This window comes from Octodon degus, unplaced genomic scaffold (genome assembly GCF_000260255.1).
Source record: "Octodon degus isolate 3935 unplaced genomic scaffold, OctDeg1.0 scaffold00108, whole genome shotgun sequence".
Taxonomy (NCBI): domain Eukaryota; kingdom Metazoa; phylum Chordata; class Mammalia; order Rodentia; family Octodontidae; genus Octodon; species Octodon degus.
The window spans coordinates 2,266,994-2,283,110 of NW_004524684.1; the positions used below are offsets into that span (position 1 = coordinate 2,266,994).

General features: G+C 43.1%; 1 protein-coding gene across 4 annotated transcripts in view; it reads right to left on the reverse strand.

Moving 5' to 3' along the window:
- Positions 1-16,117, reverse strand: part of Magi2 (membrane associated guanylate kinase, WW and PDZ domain containing 2) — a 1,451,928-nt gene that overhangs the window by 308,349 nt on the left and 1,127,462 nt on the right. For all 4 annotated transcript variants that reach the window (XM_023724303.1, XM_023724304.1, XM_004639270.2 and 1 more), the window contains 2 exons: positions 13,414-13,535; positions 11,529-11,711 (listed from right to left, as the gene is read on the reverse strand). In XM_023724303.1, coding sequence (XP_023580071.1) covers positions 11,529-11,711; positions 13,414-13,535 — 305 coding nt within the window. The remainder of the gene's footprint in view (positions 1-11,528; positions 11,712-13,413; positions 13,536-16,117) is intronic.

The window sequence follows — 16,117 nt, forward strand, 5'->3', positions numbered from 1 at the left end:
AGAGAAGAGATGCAGCTCGAGGCTTCCGACGCGGGCCCGAGTCCCCCAGCCACCATCTCTGAGTCACCTCATTCTCAGCAGGGATGTGATTTAGAATTAATTAATAATGCCACTATACCCATGCACAAGAGACTGGGAGAACTACAGTGAGGAATCAGTGTTGTAGTTTTTAGAATCTACAGCTCTGAATAGGAGGGAAATGTCATTTCTGCCAGCGGCGCAGCGTCTTGTCCTGCTCTTATGTAAACTCCCTGTCAGGTAATTCCACAAACTGCCTCCACTTGACCTCAGGCAAAATGTCTCCTTTTCATAGAAAAATGTCACCTTTTCTCTGTGAAATGGCAGGTAGTTATTTTTTTTTTCCAAAGGAAAAAATGACCTTTGCATTTTATTAAGAAAAAAAAAAAAAGCAACAAATGCTCAAGGACTCAGGGCTTGATGAAAAACACTGAAAACAGCTCCATCTCTGCTACTTTGTAGTTGAGGTTCTACTTTGTAAATTCTGAGAGTACACCTGTCACCACTGACATAGCCTGAAGGCAAATGTCAGTGACCCCTGAGCTCCGGCATCTTGTGTGCTCTTGTTTTCTAGGAATCCGGATGCTTGTAGCTGAGTCTCGTTGCTTGCAGCTCCAATAAACACGCAGAAACACCCTTTCCCCTTTGCTAATTATGCTAATACACTAAAGTCTATATGCTCCAATTCAGCACCATAATCTTATATAAGTACACCAGAGGGCCCTTTGAGAACTGCTCAATGCCATTGCATACTTGGTTCGTCGTCATTTCCCAAAGCATGCTTAATACTTCATATTAAACTTAGAAATATGCACTCAGAATCATTTTTTTTTTCACTCCAAATATTTGCATCCTCTGATGTGGACGTAGGAAGACACCTACCCAGAATTCCTTCCCCCCCCCCACTGCTCAGATGAGCAAACAGAAAGCTGACGACAAGGAAAAGAGGCACAATAATGTCAGACTGCAATGCTTTTAATGAAGGGAGGGGCAACCCGGTGGAGGTGATGTGGACAGGGGCCTGGGTTATTAATCTTGGCTCCACAAAAAAGAAGTTTCCAGTTCTCTTGTCAATGTCTCCTCTTTTGTCAATGTCTCTTATACACGGTGGCAATCTCCCCGTCCCTGGCAGTAGTCCTGCTATTGAGAAATGCAAAGTCTACTTTACAGAGCTGGATTGTCCAGCAAAGTGGTAAATGAGATGACCACACTTAAGATCCACCGTGTGTACGCTCGTCAGCTCACGCGTGTCCTCAGCTGCAGCGTGCGAATGGCGCTCTCATTATACTGCACCCAGGAATAATGCTCCTGCAGCTGCAGCCGCTTGGTATTTGCATGCCAGTGTGCTCCACCTCTCATTTCACTGGCAGCTTACAAATCCAGCAGTTACACTTATAAACAAAGGTCTGCTGGTGATTTATCTCCAGTTGACTTCGGCATGTCTCCTCATTTAGAATGCTTAGAGATTTATAATTATGAACTAAGATCTAAGTCTTAGTTGGTAAAATATGAAAGACATATTTCTTTCCTCTCCTTAATCTCTGCACATAGCTGAGGATGAGGATATATCTGTCCCTATTGATGCAATTAAACCGTTCACCAAGCTTTTAGAATTTCACTCGACATCTATAGGAGGGGGACCAACATCCTCTGTGGATATTTAATTCAGGAATATTTTTCCATTAACAGAAACATTTATATTACTTCACGCATTTTCTAACTACATTACTCTCCTTTGAATTTTGTTTGTTATGATTCAAGACTGACTTATTTTCAGAGTGGATTATCAGATCAAAAGTGAGAGACTATAATGAAGAAATGAAGATTAAGCGCTGACTTCTCCAAAATGCCTCTAGCAAACAGTTGGAAGCTATGACGTCCTTGAGCAGTACCCAGCCAAACTGTCAGGGGGACAGGGTGGAACGCGTACCTTTCAGTGATGTCTGACAGTGGAATAAGGGGCAACGTGCTCTGGCAATTCTGAAGCTTTCCAGATGTTCCCCTCAATCTTAAAGCAGCAAGAGCTGTCTTCCAATGTCCACTGCAGAATCATTTTGTTTCCAGGATCAGAAGCTGAGCAACCTCCGGGGTTCACATCACTCTCTGTATCTCACTCCCAGACTGCCCCAGCTTCTTCAGGGTCTTGGACAAGTCTTCTGCACACTAGCAATGACTGGCATTTTTCAAGAGACTCCATGTACTGTGTCCTTTCCAAGGATTGTACATGTCATAACTCATCAGATGAGATGTTAAACTAGACTACGGGAACCTTTAACTAGCACTCCTGGGGACATGTCCTTGGTTACTACAGTAAACCTGATGCCTCTGCTGTAATTCACCTCAGGGGGAAATCAGGGTCACGTAGAAAGATTTACTAATTTGTCCACCCACATATTTAATATTTGCCATATTCCTGGAAGTAGACTAAGAGAAAGAGTCTCATTAGAGACCAAGTCAGACCACTCATGTCTGCTTTAGGGAATTTATACTCCAGAGATGGGTGGGGATGTCACATAACAGGACTTCATCCAGCCTGGAGGAGAGACAGAGAAAAATAAGCACCTTCTATAAAAGCAGATTATCTCCTGATGAATCTCAGACCCACTAGTTAAGGGTCAGAGAATGGTAGGGTCTGCGTGAATTTGACCTTGTACTTAAGAATGTGTAAGGCAATCGAGGCAGCAAAATCCAGTACAATTTTGCACCAATTCACATCATTTTGGCTCACTTTCAAGAAAAGGCATTGATGATTCTGGACCAGGACTCAAGTTAAAATGGAAAAAAAAAGTGGAATGCCTTTAGATAATACCTTAACTTCAAATTTCTCTATCTTAAGCTGAACAGTTTACATACCTAGAACTTGTCTCCTGCCTCAAGAAGTATTAAAAAACCATGTTATCTCCATAATCTCTAGATCATCTCTATTAAATTTAAATAATAAGCTTTCAGATTTTAAATTGTCCTTTTTGGGCTGGTGAGATAGCTCAGCAGGCTAAGCACCAGCTTTGGCAAGCCCAGGGACCAGGGTTTAATCCCTGGTTCTGCATGCTATACCGGCCCCATCCCCAGGCATGCTGAGCCATCCACCGAGACTGGGCATGGTGGTACATGCCTGTAATCCCAGCACTGGGGAGGCTGAAAGTAGGAGGATCACCATGAGTTCCAGCGCATAGTGATACCCTACAAAAAATACATCAGTGGAAAAAAAAAGCCCCCCCCCCTTTTTTTTGCTCAGTAAGGGTGCTTCATTGTGTCCTCCCTGGGGTTACAGCATCCAGCACCACCCTGAGCTGTGTGCCTAGGCTGAGTTGAGGCCACATGTACCTCTGCTTCGGCTTCTAGGAGGGCTAGTGAGCTCACACTATAAATCAACCAAAAGCTTCTGTGCAGAACACCTTAAAAATAACAGCGATGGAAGTGTCCTCAAGGGCGTTGATGTCATGATCTTAATAAATAACCTGCTCAGGAGTCGCATGTCTTCATCTCTGCGGAACTTTGTTAAGTGGATACAGATGCCAAGAAACACAAGGTAAAGGAGGAGGCAGAGCTGTCTCTGCTGAGAGATGCTGAAGTTCTTGATCCGGATGCAGAAATGAAAACCAGAATATGATTTACAGTTGTCCCTTCACTACTGAGATTAACAGCTGGTCTTGGAAGTGGCCTACATACCTATCAACACATGAGTAGATAGAGAAAATGTGCTGTTTACACACAGTAGAGCACTACTCCGGCATAAAGCAAGCTAAGAATATCGAGTCACTTGTAGGAAAACAGCTGCACTTTGAGTCCGTAATGTCAGGTGAAATAAATCACACACAGGAGCCTGAATATTGTACAGTTTCTCCTATGAGGGAAGCAAATTATAAATAAAAAGCAAAATAAAAGCTAGGTAATAGGAGGTGGGGAAGAAGATCTCTCTCAAATGGGAAGGACATCAAGAGAAGGGAGGGGAGGGAGCGGGAGGAAAGAGACAGAGAAAGGGATCAAGTTGTGTTGCGTACACAGACCAGTTGCACACAGAAATGCAAACACTGTGTACAGCACACATGGACTAAGAGAAAAGAACATAATTATAAGTGAAAAGGGCAGGCAGAACATAGTACAAGGCAAAGAGAGAGGAGAGAAACACAAGCAAAGCTCAGGAACACAGCAGCGTGTAGGCTAAATGAGTTACTGATGAAGCGTAGCCTGATTTAAGAATTGGTGCCACAAAATATTTTGAAATGCTCTCAAGTGGCTTGGCTTGTAGCTGAAATCAAGTGCTTTGTCAATTGTGATACCGGTGTCACTTATATATCACCCGAAGAGGAGGACAGCGGATAGAAAGTGCTCAGAGAGGCTCTTACCCACACTGAGATGTCATGTTATTGATCGGAAAGGCACATCACTACAGTGAAGATATTATGTATTTGAGCAAAATGGAGCAGGGTTTTGAAAGTTGGGTGAGTTTAGAAAGAATCAAGAGTACATATATTGACACCCTGAACAAGCATAGTTTATTTCTTCTCCTCTGGAAATATTACTATTGGTCAGCTGCCAGGAAATTCAATTTCATTTTCTGGCTTTTATAGAGATCAAAAAGTTTTTGTAACACCTAACACTCAGAAATGCCTAAGTATGATTGAGGATAGGATGTCAAGGGATATCTAAAGAACAGTAGCCAATGTAGATCTGAGTCCAAACAGTTTGCTCAATATTTTTAAAAATTAAAATTACATTGTTACAACTAAGTGGTTAATTTTATTTTTAATTTTTTGTATTTTAGGGAAGGGTCTATAGGTTGTTCAGAGTCTCACTACTTGATCGGACTTGTGATTCACCTGTTTATAGCCTCCCAAGAGCTGGGATTACAGGCGCGCACCACCATGCTCAGTCTCAATTGCCATCTCAGCGCACCCTGGGGGTGGGATTGAACCCCTGGCCCCTGAACCCCCAGCCCCTGTGCCTGCCTGCAGGTGCACTTTAATCTGCTGAGTTATTTGGCTGGCCCTAAGTGGTTTATTTTGATTACAAAGATAAAGCTGGAGGCCTGGTGATTTCCCTGCTTCTAGTCTCTGGGTGGTATTTGATTCACTCTGATTTGTTCTTGGCTCTGCAGAGAGCTGGAAAGGAGAACATGAGCAACAGCTCTGCACCATCAAGATGGAGAGATGGTAGACATAGTGTCCAGGACAGAAGAGACCATTTTCCCAGCAGAGGTGGAAAAAATTCCAAAACTTCAGAAACAAGCCACAAGAAGAAGACTGTGGCAGGTAAAAGATTACTAACCAATGCTCCCCTCCCCCAGGTCCTGTGGATGCGTGATGTTCATCCTTCCTTCCTGTGTGGCCAGGCTGGCCCATGTTCTTCTGTGGTCAATAGCATGGTAAGTAAGAGGTGATGCTGTGTTGCCAGGCAGACCTGGGGCATGTGAGCACTTTCTGCTTGTTGTCTCAGAGCCCTGTGCTACCAAGCAAAATGGCCACATGGAAAGAGACACGTACGCAGCTCTGAGGAGCCAATCATCCTGCTGAGGCTCCGTCAGGGGTAAGAAGCACCCTGGATCTCACATGCCCAGGCGGTGTCTCAGAGCATGGAGAGACCCTCAAATGCCAGAGACTGTTCATACTTCAATGTTTATTCTGATGTTTAGAGGCCAGTTGATGTGGCTGATATGAAAGATAAATGCAAGATTCATTTTCTTCCTGTTGGGCAGATGCACATGAACTCCACCCCCAAAGTTAGTGCCCAGAAGTATTCCTAAACACTTCTTCAGAGCAGTTCAGAGCACCAGCCACGCAGAGGGCGGGAAGGCCACAACGGCGATCTCTGGAGGACAGCCAAGGAGTCTTGCTGCCACCGCTTCCACGGTGGTTCTCAGTTTGCTGGGCACACAGTGCAGACACTAAGACTTCCGCTTCAGCAGGGCAGGATGAACACACACAGCTCTCCCTTCGCACAGAGACTCTCAGATGAAGAAACCCCAGCAGTGGTGAGGAGCCACTTTGCAAGAGGGGCCATTGTAAGACAGGACATCCAGAAAGTTCTGTGACATGGAATGCCAACAACATGACAGCTGATGTAGTACAGCTGTGGAAGGTGCAGTCTAGATGAGAGGTTGGCAAAACCTGCTGCTGAATAGTCAGACTTCAAGTTTCACTGGAATACAGTAGTACAAATGAAGAAATGAACACATCTATTTGCCCACGTGTTTTCTATGGCTGCCTTCACGATGGCAGAATTATACTGTTAAGATGAACAGCTGGCTTGTAAGATTTAAAAGATTTTCTCTTCCATCCTTTACAGAATATGCTGACTATGATTTCAGTGTGTTCTTGGAGGAGAAGGCTACCTGGCCAGATAGGCTCTTAGCTGTACCGGAGAGGCTCAGAATACTAAGGATTAGGAAGCACCGAATACACGGAAGACTTGCCCCTGGTCCTGCCACATACCTGCATGTAGAGCTCCCACCATGTGCCCCAACTTAGAGAATGAGGGTGTCCTCCCAAAAGGGAAAAACATCAGCTGAGAAGCCCCAAGGATCAGAACAGACTTTCACTTTCTGTTCCTGTCCTATAAACCTAAGAATATGACCCATCCTCCACTTCTGCCACAACCCTGGAACTTCTGAGGGAGTGTCCAGTATTTGACTTTTAGATGGCAAGACAGACATGGCCTATGGGCCAGAGGAACGGGGGTGAGTGGGTAGAGGGTGTGGCCATGGGCAGCAGAGGGCTGCAACTGGGGAGATCTATGGGAGGTCCCCGGCAGCCCACAGAGGAGCAGGACAAGAACTACGGCAGCAGAAGGGGCACCCTAGAAGGTGCTATGGGGGAGATGGAGTCATTTTAGAAAGACACTGCAATAAAGGAAAAGGAAGGACCATGCAGCACTGCAGAAAGGTGTTTAAGAGAAGCAGTGTGTTTATGGTGCATTACGGGGTGCAGTGAACCAATGCAGAAAGCCGGAATAAGGCAAAAACTATAGAAGTTTTACTGGGCCAGGGAGGTGGCTCAGTAGAATAAGCGCTTGCTTGGCAAGCACAAGGTCCTGAATTCAATCCCCGATTCCGCAACAAAAACAAACAAACAAACAAACAAACAAACAAAACCTAACTAAAATTACTTGTAAAATCCTGCTGAGAAGATAAGGGAAGGAGGATGGGGTATAAGAGCTAAAGCTTCATTTCTTGCTCAAAGGATAAATGCAGGTCATGTCTAAAGTGGCAAGTCAACACCACTGTATATAAGTACATTAATGAGAAGTGGAAGTTAGCTCCAAAACAGTGTCTAAAAGAGCACAAACAAATGGATAGCATCTGAAGCACAGACCTGGCATATGTATTTTATGCATTATACGTATTTTTTGTATTTATTTTATGCATTATATGTATTATATGTATTTTGTGCATTATATAGATTTTGATTTTTTTTTAAACTACACACTTGTAGTGTTTTGACATTTTGAAAGCATATAGATGTACATCCCCAGGCATTCTCTGAAATCTGGAAACAGCAGGTCTGGGGTCACAGGTCTGCAAATTTAAAAAGCTACCAAGTCTTGTCCTCACACTTGTGCAAACTGGACACTAACTAGCAACTACCAGCAGGAGGGCAGTGCCCTCAACCTGCGCAAGTGAAGGGATCCAGGGCGCTGAAGAACCCTAGGAAGGTAATCCCCCGGGAGACTTTCACGTGGTCTTTGTAGCAAAAGTGGTAAACATTTCAAAAAATGCAGACAAATGCTACCAGATAGTGCTGTGACTTCATAGTCCTCCCTTGTGCCAAGGGACTCTGTGGATGAGTCAGGATGCCCACCCAGCCCTTCCCGGGCTGCAAAGCCACAAGCCTCCATTCAAAACTTAGCCTGGAAGGAAAACATGAAGCCTCACAAAATGAGCGAAGCTGGTTAGCCGAAGGATGTTAGACAAACATCTTTCTAACTCCGGACCTTCCATGTAAGTCATGTTCCATCAGACTCGATTTTTAAAACACTTTAAAGAATGTAACAGGGTATCTTGTGCCTGATGGCAGGGATGTGTGGAATGCTTAATCATCAGAAGGTAGACGCTTCCTGGGCAGTGTAGTAATTTGTTCTGAGAAACCCTTTCCTGGAACATAATAGAACCATTGAGAATTGACTCAGTTAGTTGTCAAAAAGCAGCCCGCGGCACACTACCCTTGGTTTTTCCTATCTTCTAGCCCTTCCCAAAAGTCCAGGCCAGTGGAGGAAAGAATGCTTTGAGCAGCCTGGTTTCTCTTGTACAGGACTCTGGGTCATTTTTATTTTTTTGTTTTTGTCACAGTGGATTTTTCTTCATATCTACCCAAACTATTGACATAGCTGTCTCTAAATTAGAGATCACTTATAGCTAGAAAAGTTGATTAAAACATTTTTGAGCATATTTCAATGCTAAATGAGATGGGCTACATTTAAACTATGATTTACCTTTTCTATCTATTGTGTCTATATAAATTTTTTTAGGTGTTGAAGCTTATTTTAAATGTCACCGCGAAAAACGGAAAATATTTTTGACTCTCACATGTCCTTGTCTTTAAAATGCCATCCAAAAAACTGGAAAGTACTTATATACGCTTTTTTTTTCTTCAGAGGTGAGCTATCAAATCCAAATATCATTTACTAGGCTATATTGTAAAAGACTAATTCAGACTTTCCCCATGAGAATTTCACATCTTCATTTACAAGAGCCGCTATCCATCTGTCTACCCAAACGCTTACGGAGCGCCTACTGTACTCCCACTACTGTTTCAGGTGCTGAAGGTACAGAAGTAAGCAAATCACCAGTTCTGAAGTTGTGCTTAACTGGCTGAAAAGTTTTGCGAGTGATTGCAGAACAGGGACGTGGGAGTCTGCGGTGCTTTGTTGTTAGGAAGCGAGATGACCATCTGCCCTCTTCGATACTTGATCACCTTTATCGCCTGGGACTACCGCTGTGCGAGACACACTGGAGGTGAAACACTAAGGCCTCCCCGTGCCCGGTGATTGCAGGGACGCCTTCATCCGGGGTTTTCCCTCCACTTTCCCTCACGTGCTGTGGCCTCTTTCAATAACCTTCCTCAAGCGTCTGCTAGCAACTGTGTGTTCACCTTCTGGAACCCCGAATCGTCCTCTCCCTGAGGCCTTCCTTGCACTCATCGCCCCAGAATTAATCCACTTCTCCCGTCCTGTTCCCATATACAAGTGCGTAGCTCTATTACTGTACTGGCACACTCTGTAAGGTACACTCATTATTTTTACCCAGTAAACCTCTTGAAGGCAGCAACATTATTTTCCTCCTTTTTGCATCTCTACTAATTAGCAAAATATCTGTCACATACCAAATATTTTCTAAACTGAATGAAAGAGCTATTCCCTCTATTGTAAATGGTGGAATGTCACAGAACTGTGTTCACATTTAAAAAAAAAATCGTCTCAGAATTAGAAGCAAGTAGATTTTTTAAAAAAGATATCTGAAAACATTTTATTTTGTTCTATTAAACTCTTTTCCAACAAGGGGAATTTCCATCCCTATAAAACCTAATAACGTTATATAGTTAGTGACAAGATTTTCTTTTCAAAAACTTCTGTGGCTGAATCCCTCACTGTCCTGATTTGCTGACATCACAGTATTAGAGATGTGACGCATCGTGTCACCACTGCCTGTTCAGGTGTCTGGAGCCCTTTCTAGAAGTGAACTTCCGAAAGCCAGGCCCATGTGTTCCGTCCTTGCAGTGCCGGGGTGGGGCAGTAACCACTCCAGCAAGGAATTCAAGAAATACTTTTTCAGGGCATAAACAGAGGACTAAATAGGAGACAGTGAACAGACTTAAATCTTGGGCCCTTCTCATCCATTAGGGGCTGCTTTGTGATTGTTCTTTAATGAAGAAAACCTGCTGAATTCTAAATAAAGCATTGACTTTGTTATTGAATAAGGCTCCTGAGATTGCGTAGGTGTAGCAAATTAATAACACAAGTAGGAAAGGAAAAGGATTTATTGTACAAATATTTTTACATTATTATGTCTTTTAAGTTTACACTGAGAGAAGTCTTTTCACCTGTGAAACTGGGTTCAATAAGAGGAAAACAAGCAGGCCTCCATCTAGAAAAGAAGTGGATTTGTCACGTGTTCACTGAAGCACAAAAGCTCTGTGAATCACTTCCTCTCTTCTAAACTGCTGCTAATCTCATAATTTCCTTTTGTTCTAATAGGATAGTTTAATTAATGTTTGATGTTTGTGACTTTTTTTAGTAGCATAAAGGTGTGGATGCCTAACAAGTAAAATATCGCCAGATGAACAGGCGTGTAGAAGACTGTCACTCTTGTAGCCCGTGATGTAGTTTTATTTTTCCAACAGTAGTGTTTGGAAAATGTGGTTAGTTTCGAAACTTCATCCAAATCTTTAGGAGATGTACATATGCAGTGACTAGTGGGCTCACAGGGACATCCTGCACAAAGTTACTTATGCGGAATTCATTTCAAAAATTATAATACATTATTGGTGATTGTTAAAACTATAAATACCAGATGAAAACCTCAAGTTTACATCGTTTCTCTATATACAAACCCGTTAAAGACTCATGAAGGTCAGTCCCTAAGTATGTAGGCCAAATCTTTCCTCAAAAAACTAATTCCCTAATTTGTGCACCTACTAGGACCCTTTGACTTTATAAAGTTGATACTTGAGATTCAATCATCATTGAAAAAATGTAGAAATGGTGCTAGATCATATTTCTTTGCAGATATAATTACTGCACTATATAATACTCTAAGGCATTTTTAAAATAACACCGCAAAATTCTTGAATCAGCATTTTACATGCATAAGTTCAGATTCAATTTCTTCATTTTTTTAGATAAGGAAATTAATATTTATAAGTTACAGGACTCATTCAAGGTCATGGGCCAGGCAGGGGAATTTAAAATCAGACCTAGTTCATTACTTTTTTCTCTACTCTATGCACTTTTTCACATCTTACCTTTTCCTGCCCTTAACAATTTGCTTCTCTATTTCCATGTGAAAATAATTTCAATTATAAGTTAGATGGATATCCAAGTAATTATATATGAAATTAATTTATAAGGACTAGAAAAACCCCATATATTAAAATATTGTATGGAGACACATAAAGACTAATGCCATTTAAAACTGAGTTCGAGATAGGCGCACGTTTGAAATATATAACCTGGGAAATTTAGCATGAGAACATTACAAGATTAATGTAGATTTAAAAGTATCAGTGGCTCAATATTAGTCAGAAAAATCTGAAATGTTAACCACATCCCCAAGAAGAGATGTGGAGGTGGAGAAGAAGATTCTCAATCTCAAGAGTACAGTGGCTCCAGAAATCACAAGGGACAGTCTGAACTACGAGGTGTTTCTAAATTATTTCAAATCAATAAAGTTAGGGAAAATACAAATTTGTGATTTTCTGAAAGTGAAGTGACCTTTGACTTCTGAACGGAAAACACCAACGCCGTGCCTTTAGCAAATGATGCTACAAAGCCATTTTCCCCAGCCCAGAGGAACTTACCTGTTTCCATTTTTCCATCCTGCGCAGCAGGCCCATCTGGAATTACGCTTTTCACTTGCAGAAACTCATCAGGCTCGTCGCCACCAATGATGGTAAATCCAAAGCCCATGTTGCTCTTTTTGAGGGTGGTGCTGAGGAATGTTCCCTTCAGCTGGGACGCATCCCGCGTGAAGAGTGGTTTTTCTACATCGGCCGATGTAAGTTAAAAAAAGAAAAAACATGTTTAAGGCAAGTTCTCAGGAAAGAAAAACTGACCACTGGGCAGTGACCCTGGCCGTAGATGCGGGGAGCTTATACAGTAAAAGCAAGTAGGGATGGCTGCAAGACCACTAGATCTTCCCACGGACACAGACCCAGCCCAACCATCCAGGCAAGAGGAAAGCCTGCTCAGCTCAGAGAGTGACTTTTAGACCACCATTTATATCCACTACCTTAGCCTGCTGCAGAGCCTTCAGATGAAGAAGACAAGGAGCCCAACATTCAGACACATCTAAAGATGTTCTGCTCATAGATTTGAAAGATCCCAGGCAAGAGGTGTGTGCTTCAGAGTGGCCCATGCAGCACAGAACAGGAGCGGGGAAGGCCAGCATGGGGCGTCTTGGTTGTTTCTTTACAAAGAATCACGGCACAGCTTGTAGGCATGTGCCCATGCCACAGGCAGAGGAGCCACTAGTGGCATGTGGCCACACCTGCAAAGGTCCAACCTGTTTAGAAAGAGTGTCTGGGCGTGGGACTGCAGCAGTGGTAGTTTACAGCCCTACATTGTGGGCAGCTATAAAGGTAACTAGACAAGTAAATATCTACTGACGTGGTGACGTTTAGTATACTAAACTGTGAGCAAAGGCAAGCCGGTACTTCTAGATATAATTATGAATGGAAAGGTAACACATTTTTAAAATACTGTCTTGACAATTCAAACCTATGTCTGAATAATCCAAATAGAACTGGTACCCACACCTATAGCTAGACGACTAATTTGTTTTGTAGTAGGTTTTCCAGCTCTGGTTTGCAATAAATATATTTCTAAGTGTATTAAATGCTTTAAAAATAATAGGCACATGAGGAAAAAGAATTAGTTTCTCCTTCAGATCTCACCCAAGTTAGATATCTGATATGATCCTTCTTTTCATTGTTACTTTTGGGGTGACTTGATATATAGTATAGCTTACATATCACATTTAGTTTTATTAGAAACAGAGCTTCTTTAAAATATAAATGGAAAATGAGCCCCCTAAAATCGCACTACCCACAGCAAACTCATTCTTTGCAGGCCTTTACATTCACGTGATCTAGCCCAGCTATGGTGCAGCCGTGCAGCGTCGGCTTCTCAGTTGCCTCCCGACTCCAAAGCCTCTTCTGTGGGTCTTTTTAAACAGGTAGAAGCCATACACTGTGAAAAGTGCTTGCCCATCCATTCTGTGACTCCCAGGCAAGTGAGATCTGCCTGTGACCTGGGGACCTACCAAGTGGCCAGGGCTTTCCTGAGTGGATGCGCTGATAGAAAGACAAATCACTCACGCTTCGTGACCTCTCGGGGACACAGTGGCGACAGGTGGATTTGGGCTTAGGTAAGGTTGATGAGGATCTGCCTACTGTTACAAAGGAGAACACACCTTATTCTTGTGCTTGGTCTTTAGAAAACAAACTTTTGAGTGTCTGCATCTCTGCAGCTTACAGTGCGATTGTCACAACCCGTAATCTGACCTGGCAGTGTGCCATCCTTCCTGTGAGGGACTCCTGAGGCTTTTCCGATCTCTGGGTCCCAGGTGTGTTAGTTTGGGAAGTACTGAAAACCCCCAGCTAGAGTATGCCATGGTGCAGGCCAGAGCAGGGAGCTTGTCACACAATGTCCCCTTGCACACTGCATGCACACGCGGTACAGTACCTCGGAAACCTGGGGCCTGCAGGGGCTTGCTTCCAAGTTCCGTGTGGGGCATGTTATGCTGCTGTAGCTTCCTTTTGGCTTCCAGGACAGGGTTTTCAAACTGTGTTCGTCTATTTATGTGGCTAAAAAAGAAAATTTCAAATGAGGATAACAGCAGGGAAATGTGATTTAAGAGAACATATGGAACGGTTTACACAGAGCAGGCAATGAAGGGACACCGTAACCAATTAGAGCCAAGAGCCTCACCCAGCACGCAGCCGGGCTTCTGGTGGGGCAGGCTGTGCCTGACACACATGCCTGTTGCCAGCATAGAGCTCACAATGGCTTCATCTTGGGAGTGTGCTCACATTACACGTGATTAAGCCAACAGAACCAAAATGTGCAGTTGCTTTCTGGCCTATGGTGTTAATTTGAAATGGATTTGATGGGTTCAAATAGATGGTCAAGAAATGAAATTTGTACTGAACAGTATTGAAGACTATCTTCTTAGTTTTGCAAAATCCTTATCTCAGACAGGATAAATGGGAAATAAATTCACTGACAGTAGAGCAAATACCCCAGGTTTTTTATATTCAGACTTGGATCAAAGGGCTGGGATCCCGGAGAAAGATGCCACATTGGTGTAGGAAAGTTACAGAATACCAATGGAGAGGAGGTACTGAAATCCATGAGACGTGGGGCAGCCATTGTCTATATGGGGAGAAGCCAAACTCAGACAGAGTGGTGGGAGCAACTGCGGCCCAGCTAACATGAAGGCCCTGAGAATCAGAAAAGGATGACTCCTATACATCAGGCTGTTCTTTCTGGGGAGCGCAGAGCAAATCTCTGTCGGGGGGGGGGTGGTTCCACTTTCTCTAGGACATAAATGAACCCAGTGAGGACCAGCACAGACTCTTATTTTGCGTCCTTGTATAAACAGATGGTGCTGTGAAGGCATGAAGAGGAGGCACAGGTTAGAAAAGGAAGCGACAGGCCCCGACTGCTGAACGTGGTGCCACTTACTGTATGTAACACTCTCAGTTAAACCTCGCAGCAACACTGTCCTCAATTCCAATCATCCCCTTTTAAAAGCAATGAGATGGACACACAGAGAAATCACAGGCCAGGAAATGGAAATCTAGGACTCGAACATCATGTCTATTTCTATAAATGATCTCTTATCTATATATTTTTTTCTCTTCAATGTGTGATTTCACATTGGTGAGTATAGTACTTACCATGTGCACGCACACACACTCATACACACACACACACACACACATACACTCATACACACGCACGTCATCCATTATGTCTGCTAATCATACACATCAGAAGGGAGAGGAGATAAAAGGAGCAAAATTGCAACAGCCAATTTTCTATCATGATAAATCAGATACTGTCTAGTGAAACAGAAAATACAGTTGCAGGAAATGTGATAGGAAGACTGTAACATCTAGCCCTTTCCTTATGGGAGGCTGGCCAGGAGAGCCATCCGCCACACTGGCACTGGACTCAAGCAGTCCTCTATTCCTTTTTTTTTTTTTTCTTTTTCTGTATTTTAAGGAAGGTTCTACAGAGTGTTCAGGGTCTCACTACTAGACTGGAGTTGTAGTGATCTGCCTGTGCAGCTACCCAAGAGCTGGGATTACAGGCACATGCCACCACCCCCAGTCTCAATTGCCATCTCAGCATGCCCCAGGGGCGGGGCTGGCATGGCAGGCCTGGGGACTGAACCCCCAGCCTCTTTGCCTGCTTGCGGGCACTTTAACCCGCTGAGCTATTTGGCTGGCCCTTGTCCTGTATTCTTATTCCAGCCCCACCACTGGCTTGGCTGTGTGACCATGCGTAAGTCCTTTGCCCAACCTGTTCTGTGTCCCCCAATTCCCTTCCTAATCTCTTCCAGCTGTTCCCCTACTTTAAGTCGTGCCCATCTCCTGCAGTCTCATAAAACCTTGAACTGACCTCTCTCACTGCAGCTGGATTATTTTCTTACATCATTCATCATTAAGAGGATTTGAGGAATTTCTAAAGAACAAGCAAAGAAAATTAGGGAAGATGAATTTGAATCAAGGTGGAAGGTCAGTAGTTAATACAGGCCCTATTTTATTATTGAAGTTGTGCTATCAATCTGCTTTCAAGATGACAATTCAAACAAAAAAAAGAGCCAGTCAGATTCTCCAGAACATTTATGACAAATCCATGCCAGTTGTTTAGAGGGACATAGTACTCCCATCTTTATGTCACAGGAATTATTTCTTTCCACGTCTTGGGTGCAGAGGTTTCTGTGATGCAGCATATGACACCCTAAAAAACACTTCCCAGGAGTGAATTTCATGGGCTCTTCTAACCTTATCAATGTGTATTAGTGATTGAGTTTTATTCTTATTTCTTTCCCTACTTCACGGACTCCTGTGTACAGGGAATACACTTTACTCATCTTTGTATACTAAGCTTCAACACAGTGCAAGAGAATAATTTTTGTTAAGTAACTACGTTATGATTGTGTTAAGAATTTGGTTTTTGGGGCCAGGAACATAGCTCAGTGGAATAAGTGCTTGTCTGACAAGCACAAGGTCCTGAGTTCAATCCCTGGTACTGAAAAAACAAAACAAAACAAAACAAAACAAAACAAAACAAAACAAAACAAAACAATCCAAAAAACTTTCTCCTTAAGGATCTACAGGATCTCAGGATAAATCCTGAGGGGATTTCACTGACCTTA